The 25,706-nt window shown below is 39.9% G+C and overlaps 2 protein-coding genes across 2 annotated transcripts in view; both read right to left on the minus strand.

Moving 5' to 3' along the window:
• Nucleotides 1–113: 113 nt before the first annotated feature.
• Nucleotides 114–6,271, minus strand: LOC124282948 (acetylcholine receptor subunit alpha-type acr-16-like). Its single transcript, XM_046719000.1, has 6 exons — nt 6,083–6,271; nt 5,326–5,468; nt 3,936–3,980; nt 3,535–3,644; nt 2,060–2,598; nt 114–1,180 (listed from the first exon to the last, which is right to left on the minus strand). Exons 1-6 carry the CDS (start codon nt 6,132–6,134, stop codon nt 780–782), a joined length of 1,290 nt encoding a protein of 429 aa, XP_046574956.1. The 5' UTR covers nt 6,135–6,271; the 3' UTR covers nt 114–779.
• Nucleotides 6,272–6,819: 548 nt separating this feature from the next.
• Nucleotides 6,820–25,706, minus strand: part of LOC124282938 (neuronal acetylcholine receptor subunit beta-3-like) — a 77,890-nt gene continuing 59,003 nt past the window's right edge. Inside the window, exons 3-7 of the mRNA XM_046718991.1 lie at nt 12,861–13,003; nt 11,268–11,312; nt 10,986–11,095; nt 8,845–9,383; nt 6,820–8,515 (exon numbers count right to left, since the gene is read on the minus strand). Coding sequence (XP_046574947.1) covers nt 8,229–8,515; nt 8,845–9,383; nt 10,986–11,095; nt 11,268–11,312; nt 12,861–13,003 — 1,124 coding nt within the window. The 3' untranslated portion in view covers nt 6,820–8,228. The remainder of the gene's footprint in view (nt 8,516–8,844; nt 9,384–10,985; nt 11,096–11,267; nt 11,313–12,860; nt 13,004–25,706) is intronic.

Here is a 25,706-nt window from a genome sequence, read left to right on the forward strand (position 1 = left end):
AATCGTTGCAAAATAGTTTACATGATTATGTATAAAAGACGCGATTCCTTCAAAGATGGTAAGGCTACACATCTTTGTAGTTAATGTTGAGCAGTATTCTGCATATGCTGTAGAACTGGGATATTAGGCATCAACGCTTTGACGGGACATATTTTGTGAAGCCACAAGATGGAATGAAACTTTGAAATCTATTGACTAAATGAAATGTCCCATTCCATTATGCTGTCAGAACTTACTATCAGCAAAATGTTTTCAGAAAGATTTGGCCAAATGTATCAGTAACATTTTATCACAATTTGCTTTGTTTGCCGCAGTCGTTAATATAATCACGATCACGACGGGGACACAAGAAATGGACTTCACATATTGTTCCCATGTGGGGAATTAAATCCGGTTCTTCGGCGTGACGAGCGAACACTTAAACCTCTAGGCTACTCCGCCACCCCTTTGTCAGTTGGTAATGATAGTTTATGGTTTGTGCTCTCTTCATTATTACAAATCAGCCTGGCTGTCATCAAAACCCTGCACCCTTGGCCGCAGCTCAGGCCAGAAACAGATTTTCTAACACTGGCTTCTGACTGGTCTCACCCGTTGAGGAATGTTCCCATCTCCGGCACAGCATATTCTCAGAGTTCTGTTAAGTGATCAGATTGTCCCGAAATAGTGATTAAATGATTGGTTGCATATACCATTTGTTTGCAAGGCCCAGACTCGTTATTTGTTTCACTACCATGGTGAATGTTTGCACAGAACTGAGAAATCCAGCATTTATCCATTCACTAGGACATGAGAAACCCGAATACAGCTGACACCACTATACTAAGACACATAAAGCATGAAAAGCTAATCTGATCAAGTCGACGTGCATATAGGATCCATTTGTCACTTCTTGGCTCATCCGGTTTCGATGACACATTCTTTTTGTCTTCAAACGCTGGCATTCCATTTGTTTTTAGGTCATCTTGACATAACCCCAAGGAACTACCAGTAACACTTTGAAGAGACTCTCCTTTGTCCAGGTATTTATTCCGTTCCCCTATGGTTCCGAGCCTCTGTGACATCTTGGGGAATTTGGGAAATTTGATTTGAAAGTCCGAGGGAAGTTTGTGAATACATATGATGATTCCATTAGCGACAACTGCGAGGATGCTAATAGTTGTTTGCAAGGATGCGTATATCACTGAAAAGAATATATTATTTGTTAAAGTGTGTCATGTCATCATTGTTAACGTTACATCCAGTTGGTTTAACATTTCATTCCACAGTGATAATCTGCAGTTGAAATAGACTGTGCGGGACAATTCCTTGTTATCCAAGTTTCAGTTCATAACAAGACATGATGTTGTAAATGTACATTTTTATGTAACACATGTTATACTTGGGATTACTAGAATCTGTACTTTACTAAGAAAGTGTAATCCCAAATATAGCATATGCTACATTTGATCCTTTTCTAAATGGCATTGTGTAATCGTACATTTTTATGTTGCAAAATAAGCAACCGATAAGTGTAAATTGGCATGGCTCTCACGGCCGAAAGCTATGATTACACAATGCCATTTAGAAAGTGATCAAATGTAACATATGTTGAAGGGTACACAAAGTCCGCAGTGTAGACTACCAGTTGCCCGACTTTCATTTTTGTGGAAGTCGCGGTGGCTGAGCGGGTTAGGCGGCTGACTTTGTGTGCTGGCGATGAGGTGCCTAACTACGAGGGTGTGGGTTTGAATCCCGGATGGGATTCAACCCAACAAAAGTACTAGAATCTGTACTTTACTAAGAAAGTGTAATCCCAAATATACCATATGCTACATTAGATCACTTTCTTAATAGCATTGTGTACTCGTACATTTTTATGTTGCAAGAATTTTTCTGAAGTGAAGCAATTTTTCCCAACGTCTAGGATAAACTGTTAAATGTTAAAAGCTGCAGTAAATGAAACTAATTATAGGGAAATAGAAAAACAAACCCATTAATCTTGAATTTTAAACCATCACTTGAAAAATATTTTACAAATACAAATGATCCAACTCAATTTATGTATAGATGATAGACCTACCCATCAAAGAGACGGTATCGGACAACTTTGGCATGGCGTCGTTCATTGACCCAATGAAGACCAAGTAGGACAACACCACGGTGATTGACAGAGTTATCTTCTCCCCACTCTCTACAGGTACAAGAAAGCTGACTGGACTGAGCAGAGGAAAGGTTGCCATTGGAAATATCATTATCATCCAGTAGAACGATGTCCGTCTGTTGAGGACAACGGAGAAGTTTATCCCCACCAAATCATCGTCTATAAAAGTCGCCGGGACCCGGGTATACACGACTGATGACCCTGCTATAGTGAACTCTCCATGTGGCACAAAACCTGACATTTCAATCCTGCCGGAAGAAACTGTTGTATTCAAGAATCTACCAGTGGTCATCCAGGGAAGGAAGTTAAACGTACAGGTCTGGGTGTCGAAGGGGTACTTCCTGATGTCAATTTTGCAGCTTGTTTCACTAACCATTCCTGGTTCCCAGGTGACTTTGCCACTGCTTCTAATGAAAACCAGAGTGTCCGCGTTTCCCAAGACTGTTTTAGCAGAAACACTGGTAAAGAAAATATTTAAAGAGGTTTGACAAAGACACATTTCATTATGACTTTTATCTTTTGTTGGATTGCTTTTCAAAGCTGCACTGGAATAGTCCAGCTATATGACAGTAGTCTGCAAATATTCCCCTCCCGGAGAAACTGGCTGTTACCTGAGAAAGGCAGTCTTCTTCTTTATGTATTCGAAGGCATAATTATGGATAAGTTATCATTCAAAAACGCGAAACGAAGCAACTTCATGTTAGTTTCTGTCTTTAATTATTGTACACCAAGGAGAGTATTTTAATGTCATATTCAATGATTTGTAAACATTTTGATATCATTAATATGTAGAAATACCAGAGTTTCACTAGGGAATGCTCTTCAACGCTCTCGGCTAATATATAATCAAAATAAGTGTCCAAGTCAATCCCATGGGTTGATTAATCGAAATTCATCTCAGTGACCATATAAAATAACTTACGTGTTTGATACATTAAATTTAAAAGGTCTAACAATATTAAAAGATAATTATCCTGATTGCTATTGAAACATATATTAATCATGTTATTGCATTCAGTTTGGGAGATTTTGTGTAATATGTTTTACTTATCAAATATATTTTGATTTTATCAATGAATCGATAAATCAGGTTGATCAAGTCCATGATACCAAGTATTATTGCGGCAAAGAAGTAGCTATTGTGCCCGAATCACTTATGTTATAACATATTTTATTCATGACATATAAACATGACATGAATATGGATTGGCACAAGCCAACGGCTTATGTGAGTGCCACTCCATGAAATAGAATACAATACAATCAATAATTTATTTCAAACAAAGTACAGAAGTAATTATTTCCACAAAAGCATGAAATGCATAATTACAGGAAATCACTTATCTAAATGAATGAGCCTCCCTAAATTAAGAACTTAACCCAGTTGTACGTACTCATTGTCAATGACGAAGTCGGGAAGCCAAATCTTCTTCTGTGGAACTGTAATGAAGTGAAGATCCCCATACTGGCTGGCATTCCACGACAGCAGCTTATCATGCCATGTCTGTTTTTAAGTACATATTCTGTATTTGTATCAAACATTAAAAATAGTTTGAAACAGTGCACATTTGCGTCTTTAAAAAGGTTTTTCATACGTTTAGCAACGTCAGAACGTGATTACACATGGCCTGTTCAGTTTGCCTGATTTTCACTAAATGCCACTGAATTGTGTTTCTTATATTGTGGGAGTTGCATTAGTGTGGCACATAGATCATGTTGTTGTACGCCATTTGTTAAACAGCAATTTAAAAAAAGAAAAAAAGAGACCTTGTTTATGAAAAAGATGCATACTTACAAAGCTAAGCCATCCATTCCATTTCAGTTTTTGACTTTTCAGATCCTGAAATTGATAATCAAAACATTAATTTCACTTATTGGTGCATGCTTCAGGATTATAAGATAATTCTTGTCTGAAACAGGTTAAGTTTCCTTCATGTGGCAGGATACGCTCATCTTGTCGGAAGAACCTGGCACTGTTTGATTGTGATTAATAAACACGTATTTGAATCGTACAGCACAATCTTAATGGAAAGGGTTGTGTCTTCCATTTAAAGCATTTACTTCTTCTGTCAAACTCGTGACTGGAGGAAATAGTTGGTGAATAAAACATCATACACTGTTCGGGATACAATTTTCCTTAAATGCAGCATCCTTTCTTAATATGTATATGTCAAATGTGAAATAAGGATAACAGGTGAAGTGTTGATGTCCAGAATATTAAACACTTCTATCCTGTCAAATACACTCCCGTCGTATAATTGGGCAAGTGGCGAACATGTATCCAGAAAGAAGAGGCTGAAATATTGTACGATTGGTAGTAATGTTCATTTAGTTGTATGGTTTGCAGGTGTGACGTCTATAGTGCAGTTTATTTTCTTAAAAACAAAAACATATTGATGTCTTTCAGTGGCATTTAGAAGTTGTACATTGATGTCCAAGATATTTTTATGGATTAAACTTCTTTTTTAATTTCTCTCTCGACGTTTCGAGATCATTCCAGGTCCCTTCATCAGGTGAACTGGCAGTTAGGACTATGACGTCGTCACTATGACGTCATAACTGAGTTATGTTAAGTCATGTTATCATGTGGAATGATATTAGGGTGATTTCGAGAAATAACAACGACTGGCGTCGGAGAAAACTACAGGAAGCTGTCGAGATAAGGAGACATAAACCAGCAATTAATCGTGATCAAGGTGTATACCTGCCAAGTGCGTGGGACCTCTTGATTAACTTTTGATGAACTTTAGATAAAAGAAAAAACGAGTCTACTATTCTTTTTGGTAACCTTTGTGTAATTAGCAGTTGTTGTGTATTGACAATTCAACTTTCAACTCTATTATTTAGCATGAATTTTCATCATTATGTAATTAACTCTTCAAACTCACTTATACAGTACTCTCCCTAGTGTACTGTGATGTCACTTGCATTGTGACGTCATAACTCAGTTATGACGTCATAGTGACGACGTCATAGTCCTAACTGCCAGTTCACCTGATGAAGGGACCTGGAATGGTCTCGAAACGTCGTGAGAGAAATTAAAAAAGAAGTTTAATCCATAAAAATATCTTGGACATCAAAAACATATTGTTGACATACGTTGGCGTTCGCTTAATAGTAATAAACCTAGTGAATGAAAAACTTGAAAATACTTCTTGATAAAGATGCCATGTAAACATATTTACCAGGGAATCAATGCTGACAAGAGAAAACATCATGTCCATTTGTATTGCTTCTTCGTGGCTGTGAACGGGACGTATGTATCTGTCGTATCCATCAAAGATCTTCTTCTTCATCTGCATGATGTCCTCAGGGCTAGCACCTCCGACTGGAAGAAAGGACTATATTATGCATACAAATAACATACGAAGCCAAGAAGGATGCAAGGGTTTCTAGGATAGAGGATATATTTCAATGGTCATCATGGTTGTTATTTGTCAAATCGAGACATTGTGTTATGAGGGATGCCATTAACACCTGACTGACATTGTTTAACGCCACACTCTGCAATATTCCAGCTACATGGCAACAGAATACAGAAATTGACATAAAAGACATGGTTGCTGACAGATTGTTCACAATGGGCCAATGTGACTACTTGATCCATTTAGTCACCTCTTCCGACAAGCAGTAGTAGATTCAAATGTATCCCTGCGTTCTTTTACCGAATATTTAAATATACAAAGCAAAAGGCAATGACGTTCGAATTTGTGTTAGAATCTGTCAACCAGGTTTTGGTTAACTATGACACACCTCCGTTAAAAACGCTAGGAACATCACCATTTGGCAACAATTCATATATAGACACAGTGAATGCTATAAGTTATGATGAAGTTTTGTATATAAAAACATATATGTAGACATATCCCTGTAAACATGGTTGGCTAATACTTATATTTTTCAACACATCATTGAATTCGTCACATTATAAGGCATGCTTACCGAAAACACTATGCAAGCCAAAGAATAAACAAGCTAGAAGTTGGCGCAACATTTCCAACGTGTCCACAGAACCTTTGTAGCATCCGCTTCCCAGTGACTCCTTCTCCAACCTGTTATTGTGGTTAAGGACGAGCCTGTATGATCAATGCATCAGATACATTACTGTGTATGGGTCAATGTTTGCCTTCAGTATATTCTTACAATAGGCAATTGATTTTTCGATTTTGTCTGAACCTTGTCACTTTTGACAGCATTCAATATGCCTTACTTTCAACATATTGATCATGGGTAGGGTACTTTCCTGCCGCCGACAGTGTGCAATAAACATCCAGTATTAGTGTTTCAAGAGAGTCCACAAAATCCAATTACAGGACAATCAAACACATAGAGGCCTGTTATCAACGTCATTAGTGACGGTTGAAATACGTTTCCCTAACACATTCATTTGTAGTGGCACATGCAGGCCTGTTATCAACGTCATTAGTGCCATCCGTTACGATTGAGATACGTTTCCCTAACACCTTATCATGTAGTGATACACTCATTAAATATTGTTTGCTATTCACGAATGATCTGGATGTCGTCTACAAAGGTCATCACTAGACCACCGCGTTTGGATTTATCTGATCATTTCCCAATTTATCCATCGTTATGTTGCGGATTTGTGCTGACCGTTACACGTATTAATCCTCTTTCAAGAGAAACTGACGAACAATAGATTAAACTCGACACCAAGATCACAATTTTATTTGGAAAATAGGGTATTCCCGATCATGTATCATATGTGAATACAGTGTGAATTATCAGGCAATATCTTCAACCCAGATATATTCAGATTCATAACAGATTCGTGTCTCAAGGTATATAACTGTAGAACAGTCTTGGGCGAGACTCTCTGAGCTTCCAATAGTGTCCAGTCGGGTGGGAACAGCTGCTTATGCCGTCCTTTGTTTAACTTAATTACAAGATAGAGGGTGGGTGGGTTTGCTTTTCCAAAAATCCTCTTGTTATACATGCCGTTGCAGCATTGTTAAAGCATATATCTATTGCTAGATAATTACTTTAATTTTTACTTACGTGACATTTTAAGTACGTTACATATTAACTTCAGAATAGGTCATAAGGCTGTATATTACTAAATAAGGTTTCTGTCGGACTTTTCATGCAGAGAAAGGGAGTAACTTTCAACTTCTTGGTCGCTGATTTCTCGAGGGATGGTACTATTCAGTTATTTCCTGCAGATAGATTGACGCTAAGTCTTGTTTGACTTTCAAGATCAATGCAAGGATCTTGTTTTCTTGCAGAAACCTTCAGCCAGTAAAGATTCCATGTAGCTGGATATATGATACGTGCTTCCATTTTCCTTTGGTGACAAGACAGGTATGATAACTCTGTTGGGTATTGATGTCCTGCTGAGATTTTAATGGACGATGATGTGATTTCCATCCGGCTGTGAAAGAATAATCAATGATTTGTTTGCTTGTTTTCACAACGACAAGCTGTATCGACCATGTCAGTAAGGCTGATCACTTGAGCACGTTTACCGCCTAAATATTTTATTCGTTTTGTTGTCGCTTAGCACTGAGCTTTATTAAAGCAACTGCAATTAATTTCATCTTGACACGAAAATCCAGTGATTGACCTCTCGATCCGTTTAGTCGATTCTTACAAAAACCAAATATTGATGAGCACATATACCCCTCCCCTGAATCCAGACGGGTGCATCAAGTAGTAAACAGTGACAGTTAAGTGACAATTCGAACTTCATCCTGGCTGATTGTGTGCTGTTGTACCCATTCACTATTGTCATTGCCTATGTTATCAACCAGGAAGCATGCTCTTTAAAAAATGGCTTCTCACGAGTCCTTCTGGTTGTGAGGGTGTTGGAAACTAATCAGGTTGCCAGGTTGTGTTGATAAATTAATGAATGCTCCCATCTTTGCCACTGATATGAAATGCTGGCTTGTAAGACCCTGCTCCATTATTGGAAACGAGAGCGTGCCACGGTGAAAGACAACATGTATCCACTCACTAGGACATGAGAAACCCGAATATAGCTGACACCACTATAGTAAGACACATGAAACATGAGAAACAAATCTGGTCAAGTCGACGTGCATACAGGATCCATTTGTCTCTTCCAGGCTCATCTGGTTTCGATGACGCATTCTTTCCGTCTGCAAATGCTGGAATTCCATTTGTTTTTTAGGTCATCGTGACACAGCCCCAAGGAACTACCAGTAACACTTTGAAGAGACTCTCCTTTGACCAGGTATTTATTCCGTTCCCCAATTGTCCCGAGCCTCTGTGACATCTTGGGGAATTTGGGAAATTTGACTTGAAAGTCCGAGGGAAGTTTGTGAATACATATGATGATTCCATTAGCGACTACTGTGAGGATGCTAATAGTTGTTTGCAAGGAGGCGTATATCACTGAAAAGAATGAATATGTTAATGTTACAAAAATTAGTGTCAATTAATGCAAATCTACGATCAGGAGAATCTGATTATTGCCAGTATTGTAAAGGCAGAACCCAGATGGTCTAACATTTTGTTTACAGTGATATTCGGAAGGCAAAACAAACACGAGAAAGTCTTTGAGGGTATGAATTACTAAATATACGCTTCCTATAGCATCCTCCACAAACTTTTGTGGGTTTGTTTCTTGAGTAAAATGTTGTTTTTTAGGTAGACCTATAAACCGTTGAGCAACAGTGAACTCAAACTAAATTGTAAATTGTAGTAGCTGTATTTATACGTACCCATCAAAGAAACGGTATCAGACAGCTTTGGCATGGCGTCGTTCATTGACCCAATGAAGACCAAGTAGGACAACACCACGGTGATTGACAGAGTTATCTTCTCTCCACTCTCTACGGGTACAAGGAAGCTGATCGGGCAGAGCAGAGGAAAGGTCATCATTGGAAATATCATGATCATCCAGTAGAACGCTGGACGTCTGTTGAGGACAACGGAGAAAGTAATGCCCACTAAGTCGTCGTCTGTAAAACCTGCAGGGAACCGAGCATACACCACTGATGACCCTGCTATAGTGAACTCTCCATGTGGCACAAAACCTGACATTTCGATCTTGTTTGAGGACACTGTAGTGTTCATGAACTTGCTTGTGGTCATCCAGGGAAGAAAATCGATGGAACAGGTCTGGGTGTCGAAGGGGTACTTCCTGATGTCAATTTTGCAGCTTGTTTCACTAATCATTCCAGGTTCCCAGGTGACTTTGCCACTGCTTCTAATGAAAACCAGAGTGCCCGCGTTTCCCAAGACTGTTTTAGCAGAAACACTGGTGAAGAAAATATTTAGAGTGTTTTGATTAAGAAAATTTCGTTTAGGCTTTCACCTTAATACTTTTGTTTGTTACTCAGTACTTTTCCAGCTTTAGACATACTTTATGCGTAATGTAGTCTGGACCCAGGCCATGCAGCAATTGATATCATGAACATCGATGTACGCCTTTGTATACGATACGATGCATCAACCACGTCAGCAAACCTGACCACCCGATTCTGTTATTCACATCTTACTACGAGCGGGTTCGCCTCTGATGACTACCATCGTTTAGCCTTAGACAAACTCTGATCTTCACGGGTTATCAAAGAACGCCCTGCTTTGTCTTCATATCAAAGCCATATGGATATGGCAAATCAAAACTGGCTAACTGGATATAATCAAAACTGGCTAATCTGGCCAAGACGTTTCAGCTCTATCGATGGTCTAATATCGTGCACCTGTGAAGGTCCGGGTTAGAAGTGATCTTCAGTAACCTATGCTTCAGTAACTAAGAGGCGACTAACGGGATCGGGTGGTCAGGATCGCTGGCATGGTTGACACATGTCATCGATTCCCAGTTGCGAGGATCAATGCTCATGCTGTTTGCTGTTTATCACTGGATTGTTTCGTCCAGACTAGATTATTTACCGAATATTGCTGAGTGTGGCGTAAAACTAAACTCACTCATTCACTCACTCTAATATCGTGCAATATATGTCCAATTCCATTCCTCTGATTTGTAAATCGCGCCTGAGCTTTATAACTCCAGGTGAACTTTATCAATAGAAACCTATGCCATTTTGGCTCACGAACCAACCACCCAACTGACAGTAATAACACTTAGCCAGTCTTGAGGGTGTCGAAGTCTACATCGTTTATGTAATTGCCCAATAAATTGTGCGGGCGCAATCCTGAAGAGGAATCATGCCTTTCTTCCTGAGAGACTCACTGAAGCCTGGCTGATTACACTTAGTGAAATGTGCATTTGCATGGAACAAGTGTAAGGTCATGTGCTGACTGTTGAAACAAAGGTGCTAGCCATTTTGATTTCCATGTTCTCCCAAAAAATTATAAACTTCTGTAGCTGGTTATTACCATCAGTTCTGTATTCTAAATGAAACCTCACATGTGTTGAGTGTAGAGTGTTTTATGGAGGTGTAAGGGATTCTTAAACAGTGTTGTTATTGTTTCTGTAGAAGTGGAAAGTATTGGTATTGAAAATAATTAGTTGTCAGGGATGAACTACTATACTATCTCATGTAAACGGTATTGTGGAATTTACCACATTTACATGTTTTGGGAGACACGTATTTTACAATTATCGAGAATCTTTAAGAACAAAATTGACTGATCCATTATGGTTTGGAACGTAATAGAGTCTGCACATGCCACTTTTGGGGCACATAGTTTAGTATGTTTCAATCTTGAAACTGGCTTGGATTTGTGACATATATTATCAAGTCCAAGTTACCACGTTTCGGAGTTTTGAAGAAGTCATTGTAGTGCCTGAGCTGTTTTCCTATATACATATTCCATACATACTACGTAACGAAATGGTAACTCATCAGTTTAGAATCTATCCCATTTGGCAGTGCACGTTTCTGGTTGTACATACTCGTTATTAATGACGTAGTCGGGAAGCCAAATCTTCGTCTGTGGCACCATGATGAAGTCAGTATCTCCATACTGGCTGGCGTTCCAGGACAGCAGTTTATCATGCCATGTCTGTGTGAAAAGAATACGTGTTGTATATCAGAACGTAGACAGATACAATCGCGACAGACAAGATAGTGTTAATTGTACTTAAAAACGTTTCCATACTTTTAGCATCTTTGTACCTTACTTACTCCAGCCTTATTGAAGGTCACAAAGATGTTATGAGGTTTTTCATACTTACAAGAGTAAGCCATCCATTCCATTTAAGTTTTTGACTTTTCAAATCCTGAAATTGAAAATCAAAACATAAATTTCTCTTCTTCGTGCATATTTGCGGAAAGTAAGCCATGCGAATTAATGTAGTCTCCATATGATCTATGTTATCTGGTATCTGCAGATATTAGTTTTTTTTTTCAGAAATGGGGCAGGATACGAGCATCTTTTTATAGTGACTAATGAACACACGTACGCTATAGTCCGAATTGCACAAGAGACCACAACACCATTGTGTTAGTGGCATTTTAAAGCATCTACGTGCTCTCTCAACATCATGACTGGAGGAAATGGTTGGTTAACAGAAATATAATAAACTGTTCGAGATACAATTATCTGTACTATACTCAGCAGCAAGAAAAAACGTCAGTACGAATTCAAAATTAGATAGGCACTGTAATCAAATCATTACAGAAATGGACATAATAAGCGGATCAAAAACATTTTTTGTGTACAACATCAATGAATAATCAAGACATTACGTGAACGTTTACAGTCCATTCAGACTCTTGACTTCTGTATCTAGTGTGACCACCATGAGCGGCAATAACTGCAGCACAGCGTCTATGCATGGAGTGCACCAATCGATTGTTGAAGGCCATTTGCACCTGGAACCACACTCTCAGAAAGGCCTGGCGCAATAAATCGGCTGTGTTCGGCCTTGGTATGACATTATTCAGTCTCCTCTGAATTTCATCCCAAAGATGTTCAATTGGGTTCAAATTAGGACTAAGGGCTGGCCACTGCATAGTGTTGACACCGTTGTGCTGTAGGAAGTCCCGTGTAGCTCTGGCAGTATGGACCCCTGCGTTATCATGCTGGAAAATGCTGTTCTGGTGACGTGCTAAATGTGGTATGACGTGTGGTCTGAGAGCTTGGTCGATGTAGCGCACCGCTGTAATGCCGCCTCCTCTCCCTGGTCGAAGGTTCTGGAACACCACAGGACCCACTCTCTGGTTCTGGCCTATTCCACCCCATAGCGGTGCATTTTATAGGGCTGGTCCTTGTGAACAGCACGTGCAGAATGAGTTGCATGAAAAACATGGAGAACACCTTACCATCTCCGAGATCAGATTGCGTTTCTGATTGCGTTTCCTCGGTTCCGTTCTGAGTTTGGGAAGGAATGTCTTTGTTCAGGTAAAGTTGGAGATGTTGTCAAAAATATACAATCGAAACATTAAAGGAAAAGTCCAAACTGACGTTTCTTTTGCTGCTTAGTATATAAGGGTTCAAACAAAAAGTAAAACCAGGTAATTAACCTGGTGTCCAGAGAACTGACTATAATCATATTGCTCAATACCTCCGAGAATGAATGTATGAACACACATAAACCATGTGCTATGCCGTATATCCGGAAATAATGTACAATTGGTAAATAGTGGAATGATTGTACCGGATTTTCGTGGTATGTTTCGAGGGTGTTATGTCTGAAATACCTTTATAGTGAACTGTATTCACAAAGAACATATTATTGTCAGACCTTGATGGTAAGTAAATCTGGGATCTGTAACATAATCGATGTAAGTAGTACTGGATAAGAATACCATGTTAAATTATTTACCAGAGAATCAATGCTGCCAAGTGAAAACACCATGTCCATTTGTATTGCTTCTTCGTGGCTGTGAACAGGACGAACATATCTGTCATATCCATCAAATATCTTCTTCTTCAACTGTATGATGTCTTCAGGGCTAGCAGCTCCAGCTGAAACAAAGGACCCATATCACGTATACAAATAGCATACAAAGCCAAGAAGGATGCAAGGGTTTCAGGATAGGCGGATATATCGAGACATTAAGTATGATGTCTTCAGGGTAGCACCCCCGACTGGAACAAAGTACTGATATTATGCATACAAATAGCATACTAAGGCAAGAAGGATGCAAGCGGTTTCAAGGATACAATTGATCATCAGTGATTGTTATTTGTCAAACTGAGACGTTATGGAGAGTAAGGGATATAATTTTCAGGTGATTTGTGATTATTTAACGCCACTCTCACCAATATTCCAACCGTTTGACGGCGATCTGTAAGTATTTGAATACTGACCAGACAATCCATTGATTGAAATCATTAGCATTATAAACGCAATTGGGAATCGATGAAATGCAGTCAGCCAGGTCACTGAGCCTTACCACCCCTTCCATTTTGTCACTTCTTTCAACAAAGATAGGTTCATTTGGACATCTTCTAACTTGGAATCAGCTGAACACAGCTGAAATCCTGCTCAAGTCATTGTAAAATATAAATCAACAGAACAAAATGATGAATGAAGTCTTGAATAAATGATACTGTCTGCCAGATAGCGGCAACACATATGACGCACCTCGGTTCAAATAGTTCTACAACGAACACTGCATTTCTTCATTGACACTTCACTGTAATGGCATCAGGTACCAAATACCTACTTTTTAAAAACCGATTGTAGTCACAACAATATGCTCTGTGGTCATTGAATAAAGATATCTCCATCACAGGATTGAACATAATCATGTTTTTGTGAACATCAATGAATTCGTCACATTACAAGAAGAACTCACCACGAAAACTTTGTAAGATACAGAAGACACTAACTAATAGTAGCCTCCGCATTTTCCAAGTGTGTTCACGACCTTTCCTGTATCCGCCAACCCAACGCTTCGCGAACCTGTTGTTATGAATACTGATAGGTCTCTGTGTGTCATTACTTCAAGTTACGCATTTTCCATAGTGTCCACATTTGCCTTCATGTGGCTCTGGTAATTGGCTTTTCATTTTTTACTTTTGTTTGCACATAGCCATTAGTGACAGCATACAATACACATTGTCTCCCACGTATTGACCATGCAGATAGGGGATGGCATCAATATCATCCTACACACTGAATAGCCAGAATTCATGTCTACGATTAATCCACAAAATCAATGTAAAACACAACCAATTTTTATCAACGTCATTCAGATCATTCATAACGGTTGAAAGTTACAATTTCATCCATCAGTTCCAGCCTTTGTGCCTGTAATGAAATAAGCTCATTGCTGGCATCGAAATTATCGACACTGCAGTACGACAACGGATGTGTAGCCATACATCACCGTCAATGAGTGGATTTTGTGGATGCATGTACCTGAGGCAAAATTGATTTTCCACAACAATACGGATGTGGATTGGTTTGTCCCAATTATTCAGTATAAACACATGGTTATATATTATTCAACAGATCATTTGGAGTTTCGTTCGGTTAAATATTGTCACATTCAGCAATATTCAAGATCCAAGCAGGCTGAAACCTTTTTTGTTTGGACCTGATAACCCAGTGATCTATGCAAGCACCGATCCATGGGGTCAGGTACAATGACATAAGACCTGTCCCCGAACTTCTGATTCGTTCAGTCGACTTGTTCGACCAGCACAATCTCCGGAGTGAGATGCTAACCCAGTAAGATACATGAATTTTATTTTGACATTTTGAAGTGTATTGACCATTTTTGGTAACCTAAAGGTTACTAAACATATGTGATATTTCATTAGAGCCTGTTCACACATACACACAACCGTATCATTTCACACTAGCTTTCAAGCCTGAGCAAGACTGACATATTGAAGGTATAGCGATGCTTAGGACATTTACGGACAAGCAGGACATTGCACAACGTCTACTGTCTAAACATGCGTCTGTCTGAGTTCAAACTAACGGCTACTGCCAAGCCAACCTCGTGCAAACGTAACACCTTTATATTTAATAGTTTTCTTGTTGTAAAAAACTGAAGCATCAATGGAAAAGACTTTGGCAGTCTTACTAGCCAGGGAACAGGCAGCGTCAGCATGGTGAGTCACCAGCATTCCAAATAGCAAAGGCAGCCATGGTTTCAAAAGCGGACGAAGATCATGGGATCACAACAGAGCATCACTAATGCTTTCAAAACATTTTATATTTGGCGTGTTGAGGACAATTTGATTAAATTACATTTTAGTGGCAAAAATGATGTCCAATGCAATTCCTTGTTTTAACACGTTCCCGAATGTTCCAAGTAAAAAAATAACAAAGCTTTGCATTATTTTTATGACAGGTGACACCCGTGTGGCAGGATACGATCACCTTTCCATGAACACCTGGTGTCATAAACAGTATAAAACACATGCTCACTAAAAATGTTAACCGGGAATCAGTAAAAAAGTATGCCGCATAACATCTTGCCACTGTTATGGATTTCCGTTTCTGAAAGGTGAACATTACGATCATTGTTTCTATTGCTGTAATAACTGTTCTGGTGTTGTACTGCCTTTGAATTTCTGAGTCCACGGTGCTGCCTTTTATTGATTTGTGAGCTTACTCAATTAAGAATATAATTTTTGATCACATCGCTGTTTTAGTGTCCTTGATATGAACGCAGCCTCTTGATGTGGCCGAACAGTGGCAAGAACCCCCGCGGTGAGTCTTACTTTAAAGTAATGTCGGTGTCGCACAACTCAACAACCAGCCTTTATATAGCTCCTACACAGTTCTCGAGCATTCTTGCAAAGCTAGGCTCCATCATTATTCTTCCGGAACGATATGGAATCATGTGGAACACACGGCATGAAGTCAACAAGTTGCCAAGGTAGGCAACTCTGAAGCGCTATAAAAAAGGCGTGCCGCTACAAATACTATTACCACTGAACATACACTAAACGCCAAAAGAAAACTTACCCTCCTTCCTTAATGACGGGGGTACAATCTTCAGCTGGCATTGTGATGCGTGGACGTCCACTTCTTGGTCTGTCTACGGTGACCCCAGTCTGTCTGAAGCCCTAAATAACTCTTATAACCGTGATACGGTGGCATCCGAGGGCGTTGGCAACAGCATTGTATGTCGACCACACCTGCAACATCCCAATGGCTCTTTCTCTCTCTTCAGCTGTTAATCGTGGCATATTTCTCGTACTTGTGTATCATATCTTGTATGCTAGGCTCTCTTCATACCCTATAGAATCATTCTACATGTGAAATGGATGCAAATACTGCTCGAAATTTGCTGCGTTGTGGCGACTGATATTGCTATACGTAAACAGAAAATGGAAAGATGTTACTTTGCAAGCAAAAATGTTAACAAAGATAATTTTAGACGTTCCTAAACATTTTTTCACTATATCAAAGAAATGTTTTACTTGTTTTCACTAATCAAATCAGCAGAAAATGTTTTAAAAGACTGAAATCATAGGAATTATGATTTTACAATTTTACACACTCTACAACAGTTGTTTCTTGTTTTAATAGTTGAAAAATGGTGCTTTTCAATGGTTTATCATTGCCCAAAGCAGACATCAAAATCAGTGTTATTGGTTTATTTCGGCCATGGACGAATATAGGACAATTTAACTCTTCTAAAAAGTTGCATTTCACCTAAATATGAATGCATTTGAGAAATTATTTTCGTGATTTGCATAAAACTGTGTTGTTAAGCTTTCTTGTAAACTAATTCCTTCTAAAATATCTTTGGTGTTTTTTCAGTAATTAATAAAGGTAGGAGGGTAACGTTTCTTTTGGCGTTTAGTGTATACGATGCAAGAGGTGATATTACAAATTACAAAAAACACACTCTCATAAAACAAACTGGAACAATGTCTCCAACAGGAATGGCAACGGATCACGCTTAACGTCATTCGTCGTCTTACGTCATCAATGAGTTGATGTGTTTTGGCGTTTTTTGAAGATAATGGTGGTCAACATGATTCAACATTTGATGGCATTTTGCAGAAAAACACGCCCAATTGATCTGTGTAAAAGTTCAGACTATGATACCACGTGTCTTACCGTGTTAGTCAAACGGTACTTTTGACTTTGTTTGAAATGAAATTGTGCACATTTGTTGTAGAATTGAATACTCTATTGAAATGTATTCATTTTGAACGGGTGTTGATTTTGTTATAAATACTTTTCTTTTCTTTTCAAGTTTGGTCAAACACACTGTATACTTTCTTTAGAGCACTAGTTTACATTTGATGGCTGTTAACGACTGGGTTATTTTTCAAGACAATATAGCGTTACTATGGAAGTCTATGGGAACGATTTTTGTGCAACCTTTAGGTTTCAAACAGAATATACTCGCCTTCATCGCAACAGACATTTTTCTTTAAGACCCGTGAAGATCCGGGTGAGAACTGGTCTTCAGCAACCCATGCTTGTCATAAGAGGCGACTAACGGGATCGGGTGGTCAGACTCGCTGACTTGTTGACACATGGCACCGTATCCCAAAATGCGTAGATCGATGCTCATGATATTGATCACTGGACTGTCTTGTTCAGACTCGACTATTTTACAGACCGCTGTCATATAGCTGAGTGCAGCGTTAAACAACAACAATCAATCAATCAGTTGTCTTTGACAAATCTACAAGTGTTACGAGAGTCTGTTTTTTGTAATTTGCAATATCACATTGATTAAGTGATAATCATTATGGGTTACAATGTTGAAAGTGTTGAGTGTGGGTTGTGGCTCACATCTCGCATCATATATGTTCAATTGCAATAGTATTTGTAGTGGCGCGCCTTTTTATTAGCGCCTCAGAGTTGCCTCCCTTGGCTGGCTTGTTTATCTTGTTGACATCCGTTTGGTCAGGCCGTGGAATTTTCCATAACGTTCTGAGAGAATAATGATGGAGCCAAACGTTGCTAGAATGCTCGAGAACTATGTAAGAGCTATATAGAGGTTGCAATTGGTTGTTGAGTTGTGCAACGCCGGAATTATCACATGACTGGATTTATACACATCTGTCTGCCGACATCAAGTTGATCAACGTAACAAGACCGACCGTGCTTGTTTATTGAATTGCTGTCATTGTAAACAGCCTTCAATCAGTATATCTGTTCTCACTGTGAATGTCAAGACTCTGGTGAGTTAATATTTGATATTTGTGACCCGCTATTTTAGATTTGTGACTCAATTGCATTGTACTAGAAATCTGTATTGTCATTCATTGTAGTTTGCTCATTGTTTGTCCAATATATTATTGAATATTTTAGACTTGTCTGTCTTCTATTTTGCTGGATCAACGGGGACTCTTAAACCTTTTGTCACGGCAAATTGTTAACCGTTACAAAGCTCCGTACAGCGAAACAGTGAAATGTATGTCATGTTGAGAGTAATGGTAAATGATAAATATAAGGTAACCTCTTGTTCGTGTATCCGTCGGTGAATAATTGTAGGCTTTGTCAAACGTCGACTCTGGGTATATGCAGATACGTCACACCGTATTCCCATCGAGACCAGTCTACAACTTATAGTTACATTTAAACCTTGAATTAATATCTGAACAGATACGCGCCAATTAACTGACCACTATATCGGTATACATCAATTGTGTGGACTTTGAATCTGTTTTAATTAGATATTATTCACAAATATGACAATTTATTCTAACTTTAAGATATACGTCTGTTTAATATTGCTCAAGTTTCAAGGTGTTTTAGACTATTGCCTCTACACTTATTACAGACAATGCGGTCAGGAATATGCTGAGGCTTGGTAATTGGGCGTTTAATGTCAATGTCGTCTGGTTTTATATGACTGTATACAACAGGTTCTTCATTACCAAAATGGTTGTTGTGCTCGGAAGTGATGATACCTCTAATTAGCCAGGCTTGTCAGGTATCTTATTGTTTAAATGCTTCTCACACAGGTTGTGCTTTCAATGATGAATCCCTCACTAAATGTACAGGACTATAGCGTCTGTTTACTTTACACTTTAACACTTCACTTGCTGCGTGACTGCTACACCCTCACTTCAGCTAATGGTTGTCATGAGAGGAGACTATCGGGATCGAGTGGTCAGGCTCGCTGACTCGGTTTACACATGTCATCGAATCCGAATGGCGCAGATTGATGCGCATGGTATCAGTGACTGGGTTGTCTGTTTAGAAAACAAATCCATTGGTATTTAACATAGGACAGATTGAAGAGTGTGTATTTAAGGACTTTACCTCACTTTTAACAATGCACCGCGGTCATCACAACAGCAGACTTGGACGTCACACATTGGCATGGACGATCCAAATTACTTCTTGCATACTGCCATCAATGTGGATCTTTGGTCATAATATCTGTCACAAAGAACTGGCTCCCGTGTACAATTGTTGTGTTAAATAGGTAACGAAGTAGGGAACTGAAACTGCCATTTGCAGCACAGAACGAATTTGTGTTCATTTATTTAACTGGGACGTCATCCAAACTTCACGTTAAAAAAACAGTGTACAATATTCACGTATCACAACTGTTGTTATATGATGATAAAGATGATGATGATTGTGGGTTAACAGAAATACCTTTGCTCTTAATGCTGCAATCAGCAATATCCCAGCCATACTGTATTGCGGCTGCCTGTAAGTATTCGCGGTATGACCACACAATCATGATCCACTCCGGTACCAAATCTGACCAACCTCATCCATGTTTTCGCCTCCTATAACCAGCATGCATTACTGGGGACCTATTCTAACCAGGATTATTATTCATGGCCAAAAGGGATGGATCGTGTCCGTTTGCCTTTGCGGATCATGGCCTTGACCTCACCCGCACTGAAAAGAGCCAGTGATCTGATTGGCTAAAAATAAAATATGCCCCATCAGAGCGTTGGTCCTTATATTTATATTTTGCCAAGACTGAACCAGTACTCTCGACGATTCTCAAGTACTCTAAGACTTTCGAATGTGCCACTTGGTTCATTTCAACATAATGGCACAAAGAAATTAATTCTATGTCTGTAACTTAAAGTGACCTCATAACGCATACTCTCATTTATCTTCCCCAAGTAATATAACAATAAAGTAAGGAACTGTAACATGTTCGTATGACATGATTAGTTGAAATGAACAGGAGTGATCATTACTCAACATGTATACTCTCCCAAAAAAGAAACGCATCATGGAGATAGCAATTTCATGTAGCAATGAATTAAAACGTGATTCATTTTACAAAAGGTTTGCTCTGTTTATGAGTCCTCTGGTGTTTATGTTTTGAAACATCACATTAACAGCATGATTTTCAAGTAGATTAAAAGGTCTTGTTGATCAAGGTAGCATTCAAACAGTCAAGGCTTCAGTGCAACTTTTAAAACATGTTGGGGTGGACATGAGGAGGACATTTTCCAAATTTGTCGAATCACTGACAAATACGCTGTCCGATGACTTTCCCTATTTTGGCTTTTACTTAATATTGTTGTTTTCAGGTGAATAACTGACTTGCCATAACATGTATTTGTACCGGATTACCACTGATGTGGGTACGTGCAGCTTTCGACTAACACCTTTAAACATGAATATTTTACAGTCTTGTTTCCTGTTGACTGGGTTCCGACCTATTGCGCATCTTAGTACTATAACCAGTCCAGAATTTTGAGACCTATTCATTTAACTGGGTACATAAATATTAATCAGTATTATTTGATACATCTAAGCACTTGTATACTCTCCCCCAAAAAGAAACGCATATAGGAATTTCAACTGTATTTTTATGTTTATTTTGAAACATCTTGTGGGCTTAATGAGTCAATGAAATATAGCGAAATTGCACACTGTGAATGCAGAATTATCCGTCTTTGGCACCAACTCGAGGAAAGTCAGTTTGAGTTACACATGGAGACGTGTGGTGGCGCTGAAGTCAATACCTCGTGTGACCACCGTGGGCATCCAGAACTGCATCGCCTCGGCATCGAACGAATAAGTCTCAGAATCTCGCGTTGCCCAATCGCAGCCCACTCTGCCTGTAGTGCCTGTGCGAGATGCTGAAGTGTCTGGTGCTGAGGGTTACAGCGTCGCACCCGTCTGTCCAGGGCATCCCACAGATGTTCGATCGGGTTTAAGTCCGGTGATCTTGAGGGCCAGGGGAACACATTGATGTTGTGGTTCTGGAGGAAGTCTCTAGTGTGACGTGCTGTGTGGGGCTTGGCATTGTCCGGTTGAAACAACTCCCTCTGGCGATCAATGATTGGAAGGAGGTGTGGGCGTATGATTTCGTCACAGTACCGTTGAGCTGGATCATCACCAAATCACTTCTCCTGCGGCAGGTGATCCTCCCCCACATCATAACGCTGTCCCGGCCGAATCTGTCCACCTGGGGAACGCAAGCGTCGGTGAAACGTTCACGTCGACGTCTGTACACCAGCATTCTTCCATCGTTTCAATAGAAATCGTGATTCATCACTGAAGCAGATTCTACGCCAATTCGGTAGGTTCCAGGCCTGAACGTTGGTGCACCATTGAACTCGATGTCGACGATGTTGTTGTCAAAGCACAGGGCCAAAATAAGGTCTTCTGGCACGTAAACCAGCCTCTCTCAACCTGTTCATGACGGTCTGTGCAGAAAGCCTCCTCAATCCGGGTATTTGTCGAGCGGTACTGGTCGCCGTAGCTGTTCGATGACGCAGGTGATGTACCCGGATGTAGCGAACCCTAGCCGCAGTGGTCGCTCGAGGTCGCTCACTACGAGGGGCATCTGCTACCGCATTCTGCCGGCGATATCTCTCCCAGAGCCGTGAAATGGTGCTTTGGTGAACATTCATGCGAACATTCAAGACTGGCCAGCTTCAAGCAAACCAATGGCGATATGACGGTTGGCTTCACGTAGCCGTGGCATTTTGCGTTCGTCAACAATATTCCAAATAGAGTGAATAATTGACAGACAGCGATCAACCTTTTATACCCATCAATGAGACTATCTGATCCCCAACTTTCACGTGCATTGCATGTGAATGGTGTATTCTGTGACACTACACGCCGAAATTGAAAATCATGCTGTTATATACGGGTATTTTACGGATGGTGCGTTTTGGTGCGATGTTTCACAACATAAACACCATAGGACTCATAAACAGAGCAAAACCTTTTGTAAATTAATCACGTTTTAATTCATTGCTACATGAAATTGCTATTTTCATTATGCGTTTCTTTTTTGGGAGAGTATATATTGCAACACTACGCTCCTTATAATCATTGCAAACACGTTGTGCAATGTGCTCTGTCGTACAGCGAGCACTGACAAACAGAAACCTGGAAATCGTGGAAATCTCAAAACGAGGCTCTGCCGCTAGAAATGTTTGGCGGTCTGGTACGGACTTGATATTACATCAATCACATTGTTCGTTACAGCACGACACTGAATAAGCACAACAAACACATAACATGTGTAACCAGTGAGCCAGATGCATTGTGAATCATTTTACGACCTTATCAAACTGGGGCAGTCTGTGGCGTCTTAGTTAAGGTGATGCTGCTTACACCTTGCCATAAAATATAGAAATACGATGTTATTAAAGTTTAAAATTAAAATTCATTTGTAAATACCATTTTCTTAAGAAACAAGGAATTGGAATTCAGTGCAACCATAGTTGTTTGTGATGTCTATTTTCACTTTCACACGAGAAAATTTGGATCGGCTGAAAAGTAGGTCATTGTCTGAATTGGTTAATGAGACTCGGTTGATAATAGCAGACAGTTGATAAATAATATATTGATTGTAAATATATAATGGATATTTCTGTCGAAGTATAAACAGAAGAGCGAATACACTAAGTTGCTGCATTGATTATTTCGGTGAACTAAAACCATTCTGTGTGCAATTCTTAATTGTTCATGGATCTGTTACAATGGAATGGAGAATGCTGCCCAAAGGTCTAAGCAGTGAAGTGTTCATCAAATAATCATATAAAGTCATTCTTCGTTTACTCCTTAAATGCCCATTTCCTACCAGTAGTGATACTATACTTGAGAACGGAAGACATATGTTTTCAGAAAATATACATTACAGTGTTGTCTCGAAGTAAATATTTATGACGCAAGGCAATACCGGATGGCCGGATGGATTCTGGGTAACAATAGCGGTCCCATTAACAACAAATCAATCGTGTGGTCAGCCTTCGTAACTTGGTTGTTTAACAGACTAACACTATGTAGAATATTGCTGTATATGTAGAAACCGTAAACAGAACGAGTGCCACAGCCCAGCTGTTTGCCTCAATATTCGTCCCATACTGAATATTTGGTCCAGTCAATGAAATGTTAACAGACACAGGTGTTTTATAAAGTTGTTGTCATTAAGGAGCAAACAAAGAAACATGGATCCAGCATCTCTCAGAGAAGTTGCTACGAGAGCCCACAATTCATTATATGAAAATCTAAGAACGTGCAATGAATGTGAGCAGAAATGATTGTGCGATGACCTTAGATGTTTAGCCATATCGAAAATCAACCAAAAAACCTTACATTATATACTGAGTCAAAAAAGAAACTTCACAAAATGTAATTTGAAAAATAATGAGTAATTTTTCTCTGATGATACATCTATGTATCCGAAATGGGATCCCTATCTTTCGACTCTAGAAAAACGTTAGCAAAACCCACTCAAATCCATCCATTCATCGTGCAAATGACGTTAGTGCCAAATCAGGTTTTGCACGTGCAGTCGATCACGTGATCTTCGCATCGAAGTTTTCTTCATATGCACGTGTTTGCATTGGCCTCAAGAATTGAAAAAACACTTTTAAGCCACATTTCTAACGATACTTGAAATGCCACGATTGTCAAATGTGCAACGTGAACGTGCCGTTGGCATGTTGCAAGCGGGAAGATCAGTTATTGACGTCGCAAGAGCAATTGGATGCATCCGTCGTACTGTGTATGACTTGCGAGGTCGTCTACAACAAACTTGCACCACTTCTGATCGCCCAAGGTCGGGTCGTCCACGTGTGACGTCACGAGCAGAAGACTCAAATCGTCCTACGTCACCTACGTGACAGATTTCTGCCGGCTACACGAACCAGGGCTGAGATGTTTAGAGGTCGACTGTCCTCACAGACCATTCGAAATCGGTTGCGGGCTGCCAATCTCCATTCTCGACGTCCATATCGTGGGCCAATATTGACGCCGTTTCATCAATGTCAACGTCTGCTGTGGGCCCAACGTCACCTCCGATGGACCCAGAGAGACTGGAATCGAGTCGTCTTTAGCGATGAATCCAGGTTTACCCTCAGATTCGCGGACAGCAGGCATAGAGTCTGGAGACGACGTCGTGAACGGTATGCCCAATGTTGTGTACAGGAAGTCGACAGATTCGGGGGCGGAAGTTGCATGGTGTGGGGTGCTTTCTGTGGGAACAACCGTTCCCGACTTCTGGTCATCCGTGGAAACCTCACAGCGGCTGCTTACCGCGACCAGGTGCTCACCCCTGAACTCGTTCCTTTCATGGCGGCTCATGGCCAAGGTCTACAGTTCCAGCATGATAATGCTCGACCGCATACCGCGATGTTGACACGAAATTTTCTTCAAAACACTGGAATCAACGTCATGGACTGGCCATCGAGGTCCCCTGACATTAATCCAATAGAGCACGTTTGGGATGCACTTGGGAGAAGGCTTCGTGGTCTTCGGAACCAACCTCAGAATTTGCAGGAACTTGGCGCTGCCTTGCAAGAGCAATGGCGCAGTATTCCCAACCACGTGTTCACAAGCATCAGGTTGTCGATGAGGAGACGGTGTTTCGCAGTGGTGAATGCGCGGGGCGGCCATACACGATATTGAACTGAGAAATTTCGCAATTTTATTCTTGTGACTTGACATTCTGTATACCCATGTTTTGGAACGGCGGTGTAGCCTAATGGAACTGATTATGGCACTGTCAGTGTATCGAGTACATCACACAGATCTCAGCAATGAAATAATAACAATTTAACCATCTTACCATTTCTTGTTCTTTTATAGTGCCCTGAAGACAGACTGGAAGTTCCTTTTTTGACTCAGTATATTTGTGTTTGTGAATGAATTTTGGGTTGAATTGTATTCTGTTTGATATGTCATGTTCACGAATCTGTATTCAAGCATGTATATATTATCACACTCTGTAGTGACGGATCTGTTATTGGTAGTCAGGCCACGGTTTGAATGAGATTCTAAGGATTTCGGGAACAAAGTAACGACACAAGGAGCGCTTTTTTCAAGACAACACAGGGTCATATCGTCATGACAGGATGTTGGATGGTCCTACAAAATGGCACAAGTAACGTATACCGATGATCCAGAAGCCTGTTGGCACAAAACATAATATATCGATGATCCAGTTGCCTGCTGGTTAAAAATACATGCCGATGATCCAGTTGCCTCTTAGCACAAGTAACGCATACCGATGATCGAGTTGTTCATATCCCCATCCTGTTATTTGTCCTTGACCAATCCGCTACGATCACTTTTGAATTGACTTGCATCGCTCAACAGAAACAAAGTTATCTCGCTTTGAAACTTGAAGCATCAATCACAGCCTCGACACATTTATATTAAATTGAAAGACTGGCATGGTGCATTTGTGACTGGAAAAGACGTGTTTTCTTAGCACAAGTACAGACCTTATACAAAACACATTTCAGATATATATAGACATTATTCACTGGTGCTGATGTTTTATAT

This window comes from Haliotis rubra, unplaced genomic scaffold, assembly GCF_003918875.1.
Source record: "Haliotis rubra isolate DU_JTF1 unplaced genomic scaffold, ASM391887v1 Scf307, whole genome shotgun sequence".
NCBI classification, from domain to species: domain Eukaryota; kingdom Metazoa; phylum Mollusca; class Gastropoda; order Lepetellida; family Haliotidae; genus Haliotis; species Haliotis rubra.